Raw genomic sequence first — 9,510 nt, forward strand, 5'->3', positions numbered from 1 at the left:
CGTTGCACTGGGGCATTTAGTGTTGGAAACATTAGCACTGGTTCAGATTGCACAAAATAAATGTAATAAGCTTGGGCGAGTTAGATTTGTCTCTATTAAAACAGATAACAAAAATTGTCTCAGTATTTTTCTTGTGGTGTTGAATGGAGGTTGGGGGAGACAAGTTTGGATTTTAGTTGCCATACACTGTAAGCTCTAGGACAGATTCCACAAAGACATTTCTGACTTCGGTCAAAATTAAAACGTTGTCACAATGTTTAGTTTTCTGTAATGGAAGTTGAATTTTTGCAAAATTTGTCATAAGATAGCATTGATGAGGTGGTCAAAAGTTTAATTCACAGACTTGAAAATAAGTTCTGAAATCATATTTCAAATTGTGGAATTGGGCCCAGAGCTATAAATCACAACAGATGAACAGACGGCCTGTAATTGAAATAACCTCTCTTTAAAAGCTATGCGTCCTTACAATCCATAATATTTTCATCAATACAGTGTTTCGTAATATTTGCTGCTTCCATGACGTTTCCATAATTTGATTTATTTATTTGATTGGTGTTTTACACCGTACTCAAGAATATTTCATCATACGATGCGACCACATTATGGTGGGAAGAAACCGGATAGAGCGGGGGTGGGGGGGGGGGGGTGGAGGGGGGGGACTCACGCGATCGTAGGGCTCTGGAGATTCCTTGGGCGCGTTGTACAAAGTTGCCGCAACTCGACCCCACGTGACATATCTCTTCACTATGTGTTATCTCGCGATTGCTTTGTAGAACGGGCCATAGGTGAGCTAAATATATATGACAGCGACTGATTTTTACCACAGTGACCAAACATTCTGCTGTGGTCAGTCGTATGGATTATTACGGATTATTCGATTCGAGATTGCAATAGAGAAGGGTTATTCATGTTATCCATTGTGTTGCACAGAGAACACAAAAGTTATCTCCCTTTTCCTGACATATATAGACTCAATGTTTGCTCAGTCATGGGAAAAGTAAAGTAAACGGACTGTCCTTTACTTCCCTATATTTGCATGCCCTAATAGGCATCACATTTTTACCACAGCAACTTTCTCTGACTGACGTGCATTTAGACCAAATAGAAAATCCCACAGGCATTGTTATTGTATTAACTGCATTGAAATTAAACGTGTGCGTCGGTCATTCCATGGATATTATACTTAATGTTAATATAGTTAATATACTTAATAATAATATAATAACAACAAATATGGTTCCGGGCTACATATTTAAACGAACCATTGGTTCGCTAGGCCTATACAGTCGATATTGTTTGTTTTGTTTTTTTTTACCTAAAGTGGTGACATCTTTTACCGGACTCTCAGTTCAGCTTTCATGTGCCGGCTCCTTTGACAGGTTTTCGATGTGTTTACATTTTCACATTCCATGTTCATCACGGTATTTCCTGGTAGTTGTGCGCTGACACGATAGTAATGTCAGGAATTACTTCCCTTGTTTTTAACACGCGATGTCTTTATCACGTGACGAATGTTTTAACAAACTGTCTGTTGAGTATTTCAAGAACGATCAACACTTTCGTCAGAATCTGAACTTGGTTTATTTTGTGATACAGTGTTTAATAGCTTGAAATGAGAACTCGAATCTGGAACCAACAGGTCGAATTCTGGGGGACTTTATTTTCTGCATTCTCGGATCTTCTTCCTGACGCACCACTGAGCGGGGCTATTTGTTTTGGAAACCGAGAAGATATCTCAAGCGCGTCTGTCAACATTATTGCTGACGTGTGCAAGCGTTTTTATAAAAAAAAATATTTCTTGCATTTTGACAGATAAACTAATCCTAGTTCGTGTGAAGTTAATGGAACTCCATTTTAACCTGAACTTATCCAGAAGCATACTCATTGTGGACATCGGTCTGAGTTCGATTTGTCTTCTAGACATTGGATGTCTATAGACATTGGCTGCAAAAATCGATAAGAACTGTTTACTTAGCAACTGTAGGCATCGTTCTCATTACGACTTGTACAAACTTTTTATCACAACATTTCATTTTACTACAGTTTCATTTTACTACTATAAATAATCGGCAAAACCGTGAAATGAACTGTAATTCTTCCCTAGTCATAAAAATAATGATTTTATAATTAAATAAAGTTTGATCGGTATATACGTATGTAAACATCTATATGGAATAAATATGTAGTGGTGGAAAAATATAATTTAATAAAGAAATATACATAGAAAGGGAGATAAAAAAGCTTGCCATTCGTCTTCTGAGGTCGGATTAAGTAATAACCGTGACATCTTAACAGGAATAATCATGTACACTTTAACTCCTTGCAAATTATGACATTTATAAGTAACCTCACGTTGTAATTATTATCGAGTGATAATGTACTGATATGTTGTAACCATAGTGATTAATGAGGTTAATATAACACACTGGTGTGATAATGTTAATCAGGTAAATTAAAAATTTTCCTGTCACATGATATTTCTGTATTATACAACATTTGCAACTAAACTTGGCTTTCAGTTCACGCGTTCCCATACTCGCACCGTGTGAGCGCGGCTTTACTAATGTATACCGAGATAAATTGTTTTAAAAATTTGTTTATACCATTTTCATCACCTTTAACTACGAATGCTTGCTAATGAGCTAAGAGGTTCTTAAAGTAAAGTATTACAACAGAAATACAACAGTAAGCATCGTTGGAAAACTCATTGGGTAATAAATCTAAAGCTTCTTTTTTGCTCTATTGTTTAAGATATTTTTGGGACTAAATAAAATAGGATTAAATGCATGAATTCTGTGATGCCTTTTGTCGGCCATATTAGGTGTCATTGACACCTATAAGCACTAAAACATGTCATGTATAGAATGCATAAGGTAAATATATCTATGAAATATATATAAAAGTAGTATGGCATATAATTTTCAGTCATCCAACTGACGGTTTCTTAGGTTAGGTGTATTGTTTCACTTTAAGCTTCAACAACCATGAGTGGAAGCGTCAACAGGCGTGCCATTGCGTAAACCCTGATAGATTGTATCTCTTACATAGCAGGGAAGTCATGGGGGACATTGTAAGGTCGAGATCTCGCCTGCCCGCTGTAATCTTAGGATTCTATGAGCTTAGAGAAGACACGTCAACAATAGCACTCTGACCACTCCTGAAACAAAGAGGCCGATTTCCGACTATTTACCTGCTTCGCTGTTTGGACGAAGTCAGGTAATCTAAACAATTTCTTGTGTCATTCGTCAAGAGGTAGAACGCTGTGCAATCAAAGAAATGGCAAACGACAGATATATAGAATCAACAGGATCAAGTTCGAATTAACTACGATAAACACCGTTTTTCATTCGTCCAACTGTAGAACATTGCCTTCATTTTAATCCCATTAACCTCAACCGAGGAAGAGGTGGGCAAAGACAACGTCAAAGGACTAAGAAGAAACTCTCGCGATTTATCCTTCGATCCGATCCGCCTATCTGAAGTATTGTTGATTTCGGTGAATCTAAGCTCGAGCTGGCGTACTTCCCTCAGAGGGAAGCTAGCCACGTTGACACGTGAGCTTCGCGAAACACACATCGAGTCTGTTCTATTGACAAACAGCGAGAGCGGGATTGAAGTTTTTCGCCACTAGCCACTGGCCCGATTGTGTAAAGAAAGCGGGCTAAAGGCGTGGAGGCAGTTCCTCTGTGGAGACACACATACGCACATGCGTGCAGTTTACCGAGAACTCTAGGACTCGCTTCTTTGCAAGTTTACCGCTCTGTTGCAGAAGAGTCATTCATGTCACGCTTCTGTCGAATTTCAGGAAGCTTTCAACTTTGTGAATCAAAGTCGAAACGGTAAATACGGCATTTAAGAATGAACAATGGATGGTTCATTCAAGTCGACTTCAAGACAATGTTGAACTAAGACAATGGCATGAAATCAGTATAGTGAAGGCGCGCGCTGAGTGCAGAGATTGTGTATCTGTGACGTCATCGACCGGCTGTTGTCCTTCGCAACCGCGCGCGCTCTATCATAAGCACGAACACTGCACAAATACATACACGCATTACAAGCGAATTTCTCCAGCTTTTACAGCTAACGAATTTAGCCTTCAGCAGTTGCAATCAAAGTTAATCGCATTAATCAAAGTTTGCAATGTTAATACTTGAAGGTTATCTGTAGGAAGGCTTTGGTCTGGAAATGTCTGTAAGAGGTTAAGACATTCGTGTTATGTGCAATAAAACCTGCCGACTAACTCGAAATAAATGGCTAAAGTATAATTTTACTACTCAACATATTTCACATTATGCGGACATTTTATCAGGGCGACTGTAAAAGGTATACAGAACTTGCCCACTATTTAGTTTCTGTAATCCGCCGTGGGGTATAGTTACGTCTATACAACATCTTGTCTGTATTCCATAAGGCTGTAGTTACGTGTAAGAAACTGCGTATCTTTTTACGCCACTGTTAGGGTAGGGTGGCCTCCGTGGCCGAGTTAGCAAGCCACGATAATGCTAGCCACCGCCGTATAAATGAAATATTCTTGAGTACATCAATCAAATAATAAATGAATATAGTTACATGTACGTCTTTACTCCGTCAGAATAGTTACGCTGTCGTAGTCACGAGTCTTTACTCCGCTGTGGTATAGCTACTTGCGCGTAAGTTCGTGTCTTTACTTAGTTATGCATTGTATGACAACATATACGTAACCTCGCTTCTTTACATCGTTGTGGTATGGCCACATATACGTAACCTCGCTTCTTCACATCGTTATGGTGTGACTACATATACGTTACCTCGCTTCTTTACATCGTTATGACATACTAACGCAATATTCGCCCAGTGAAACCGGTCCACTGGTGGTTATTCAGGTCATGACGCTTATACATTTTGAAGCCTTTGTAAATAAACTACGCCAACACATTTGTGGGCGGGTGGGGTTGGGCAGTGGGCTTCTTTCTTCTGCGTCCAAAGCAAGTGGAGTATTTGAGCATTTAGTATAGATTTAATGTTCACCACAATGTGTCTAAATGTGTCTTTACCACCAGTATGTACACAGTCTACAAATTCTAAACATAGATTCTATTCATGTATTTTTGACACTATGGACTGTAAAGAATACATGCATGAGCATATGTGACGGAACAGACATGGTTATGGATTCGTGTGTTGATTCATGGAGTTAAAATCTCGACATTTCACGTCATCACACGAACCCTTAAATGATAATCGTACTTTGGGTAGTGTTTGTATATCTTAATGGGGTTATGTAACAGAACAGCACTACATCGTTGTACTGCTGCATCGTCGCGCTAAACTCCGCGGCCACACTATACAACCTGTTGGAGGACTAGCTGGCTAGTCCCAAATTTGGACGAGCTCACGTTTCACCGATCCACTTCGCATAGGCGTCGATTAAAGCTGTTTAGATCATATTTGATGCCAACGTTTATGTTCGAATTAAGAGGATGTTGGCCTAAAGCTAATGATCTTTATGTTTAGCCTGGACCAAAACCTAAACAATTCTAACAAATTACAAATCTGACTGGTAGAATTTACTATGATGACACACATCTAAAACTTGCAGGCATGTACCTGCAAAACTGAAAACTTGGGCGGGTTAACTAAGATCTGACGTCACATGCACACACAAATATGTCAATGACACAAAGTATGGGAAAGGGCCTATACACGCATATATAAATACGTGTAATTATTCGTAAATGCTTTATACATGTATCCTGGTTGTATATGAATGTCAATGCAGGGACTGGGCGTTGGAGAATCTTGTATCCATGCTTATTTAGCTATCACAAATGACATAGCCCAGACGTGATTACGGTATATTTACACAGTTTGTTTGCTGATATAGGGCACTGTGTGCATTGCAGTCGTATGCCATGGGAGAAAAGGTTTGATGCTGCTCTGTTCCAGTATATGCACCAAGTTCTATAGGATATCATTTCGTTCTGGTGAATTGGTCTACCTGTGTAGGGTTTATATAAAAGAAAAAGTGCTCGCGGCCATCAGGACTTTGGGCAGTAGGGTATAGCCTGTTCAAATCCAACGTACAATAAGTTTGTTGCAGTTTTCTTTCTATCCCTATATAATTTGTTGGAGATGAGCGATAGCGTTTTTCAACGTTTATGTGCTCAGCTTCTTACTATTATGAACTAGATAATGGTTCTGTAAGTCAAACATTCATAAATTCTCTTCAATAAAAAATAAATAATATGATGTAGCCGAAACCTTTGTCTTCCTGACATACGCATAGAGTCAGCTCGCACCCGGAATTTGCGGGCTTTGGAGTCCTTTGACGATGCATTCATTATCTAACCTTATGAACATGTACATCAGTTAATCACTCCGATCCTGAATGCAAAGCAGATAGAATCAAATTTCATTGTTCTGGGTTATTTCAGCTTTATTTTTAGGCCAAAAAAAGGACGAGTCATCCTCCACCCATTTGGGGGAAAGGGAAGAATGTGGCTGTTTGGTGTAGCTAATTACGATCAAAGATTGAAAAAGTGAATTCGGCGATTTTAATTACTTGTCAAACGAAATGTTTCACATAGCAGCGATAACTGTGCTACATGCAACTGTGGTGGCAGAGAGGAATAGATGAGTCGATGGTGACGCAATGCGTGCAATGTTGACGAGGCGTCTGCCTACAAACAGTTGCTGTTTGGAAATCCCGAATTAACCCAGATCGGTTCTGGAAAGAGATTTAGCCGTTTCCCCAAAATAACCACTGGTGTGTATACATACAGGCTTCCTTGTCAACAAACTCATCTGTATAGTATACTGACGGATTCAGGAACTAGAACGTTGGAGTTGTGATTTATATAGCGTTTGGCTCCAGCAAATGTACATCATCTCTATTAATGTAGCTGACTGTGTTATGTGTCAAGCAGCATCACGTATCTACATTCATTAAATGCCCAATAATTTAAGATAACTAAACATGAAGCTATATTTCACATTATGTATGAAAACGAGAAAAACTTAAAACTTCTCAGATTCCCATACATAGTTAAATATATTTATCTATTTATTTGATCAGTGTTGAACGCCGTACTCCAGGTTATTTAATTTGCACTTGTACACAGTTTAAATAAGTTTACGTATGATTTCTTTACATTTCTTAATAAAGGTTCACATCACTTCCTACACCTGTCAAAACATGTCATGAAGGGTCACTTTTACCGTTTCGTATGACAGCTATTAACACCAATCAGTTCTCTTCGTTGACTGAAAAAAAGGAAACATTGGAGCTAAGTCTTTGCATCAAAGTGACAAGAAATAGCCTGGCCGCCTTTCGATTTGACATGCATACATTGATACCTCACTTTGGACATTGGTTGATTCATTGCCCTTTCCTTCTTTCTATCATGATTAAAAACTGTTGAATGCTTCTCTTTGCACGGTTCCTAATTTCATACTTTCTATACTTTCTTAAAGTTCTTTGCTGGTTTGTGTTAAACGCCGTATTGGGGATAAGCCTTGCGATTATTCACACGAAAAGTCCATTTTGGCTGACGTCTGGTATACGAATGTCTGTTTCGTCGCACAGACTTAACCTGTTTCTACAGGTTAAAAAGCTGAGAGCACCAAATTTGCCTACCGTCTTGTTAGTTATTTCACTAGCCAGCGTTTCATGACTTGGTATAGCGTTGCCTGACTTAAGGGTGGACGGATAAAGCTGTTTCCCACAGTGGTCAGTCTTTATAAAACCGCCAGACCAGGACAATTCATATACGGAGAACTATAGAAACTGTCTGCAGGGTTCAATAGTCACATTATAATGAGGAGAAAAAATTGCCACTGACCTCAACAAAGTGAACTCTCGATATACGTTTCTGCTGTAACAGTCAGCGTGTAGGTTAGTACTCTATAATTAGAAGTAAATGGCGTACATATCTGTAAGAAATACCGAGCACACGAAAGACACCGAGAGTTGCTTCGTGCACTGTACGTTTACAATGCAGTGCTGTGCTGGCTTATTTCATTTATGGTGCATTTTTGCAATCAGTAACTTTATGAAGTCGAACAGGTATATGTGGCCACTGTGTTTCCTTGTATACTTGAAATATTTGTAGAGCTTCCTGTTTGAGACGCCATGTCTATGACGTCAGACATGATGTCCCTCACAGTCACAGTAGACGTTCCAGCCAGACACATTAAGCATGACACGACACCTCACCCAGTCAGTCTAGACATGACACCACACCCAGTAGCAGTAGACATAATACCCTATTCAGTCAGAGTACACATGACGCCCCACCCAGTCACAATAGACATGACACCATATCTAGTCACAGTGGACATGGCACCCTGTCTAGTCCCAGTAGACATGACGCCCCACCCTGTCACAGTAGACATGACACGCTATCTAGTCACAGTAGACATGACGCCCCACCCAGCCACAGTAGACATGGCGCCCTACCCAGTAACAGTAGACATGACACACTATCTAGTCACAGTAGACATGACGCCCCAACCAGTCACAGTAGACATGACGTCCCACCCTGTCACAGTAAACATGACATACTATCTAGTAACAGTAGACATGACGCCCCACCCTGTCACAGTAGACATAACACACTGTCTAGTCACAGCAGACATGACGCCCACCCTGTCACAGTAGACATGACACCATATCTGGCCACAGTAGTCATAACGCCTCAACCAGTCACAGTAGACATGACACCCTATCTAGTCACAGAAGACTTGACACCGTATCTAGTGACAATAGTCATTAGCCCCCCCCCCCCCCCCAGTCAGAGTAAATATAACACACTATCTTGTCACAGTAGACATGACACTATATCTAGTGAAAGTAGACATGATACCTATCTCCTCAAAGTAGACATGACACCCTATCTAGTCACGAAGACTTGACACCATATCTAGTAACAGTAGTCATGACACCCTATCTAGTCACAGTAGAAACGACGCCCCACCAATTCAGAGTAAACATAACACTCCTATAATTACTAGGTGGCTTCCAAAAAAGTTAAAAAAAATTATCAAACATTATTTCCGGTGAAAACCTAAAACACATTACAAGAACCACGTTATGAATAGTCAAGTTCATCTCATCCGCTGGGTTAGCATATCATAAACTGATCGAAAAAACCAACTGGTTGATATGAAAATGTATCAGAAAGACACGTACATATAGAATTTGTTTTATACAGGAGACGAATGCGAATATACATTATGCATGGGCCACACCTGAATATTTTAGTTTCTTTTATTCGTGTTTATTTGGAGAAAGCCTTGAGAATTTATGTGAAACGAAATAGCTGTGAATGAAACTCCTGTCACGATTTGTGGCTTTAGTACAATGGCTAGTGGAAAGGCACCCCTGCCTTCACCCCTCCATGAGTCTGGACTGCATCACCTTAATATACTGGTACGTGTGGGTTGGTAGGGGGGGGGGGGGGCTGGGCGAGCTACGTGTTGGTAGGTTGCAGGGAGGGGGCGTTGTTAGACCAAACATCTTAAGCATAATAG

The 9,510-nt window shown here is 39.9% G+C and overlaps 1 protein-coding gene across 1 annotated transcript; it reads left to right on the forward strand.

Moving 5' to 3' along the window:
* The first annotated feature begins 8,110 nt into the window (after window positions 1–8,110).
* Window positions 8,111–8,638, forward strand: LOC135473285 (platelet glycoprotein Ib alpha chain-like). Its single transcript, XM_064753133.1, has one exon. The coding sequence runs from the start codon at window positions 8,111–8,113 to the stop codon at window positions 8,636–8,638; it is 528 nt and encodes a 175-aa protein (XP_064609203.1).
* Window positions 8,639–9,510: the final 872 nt, after the last annotated feature.

The sequence above is a fragment of the Liolophura sinensis genome, chromosome 8, assembly GCF_032854445.1.
Source record: "Liolophura sinensis isolate JHLJ2023 chromosome 8, CUHK_Ljap_v2, whole genome shotgun sequence".
Classification (NCBI taxonomy): domain Eukaryota; kingdom Metazoa; phylum Mollusca; class Polyplacophora; order Chitonida; family Chitonidae; genus Liolophura; species Liolophura sinensis.

Excerpts from the sequence above, each read along its gene's own strand:
- LOC135473285 (XM_064753133.1), top strand. The coding sequence starts at position 8,111 with ATGTCTATGACGTCAGACATGATGTCCCTCACAGTCACAGTAGACGTT.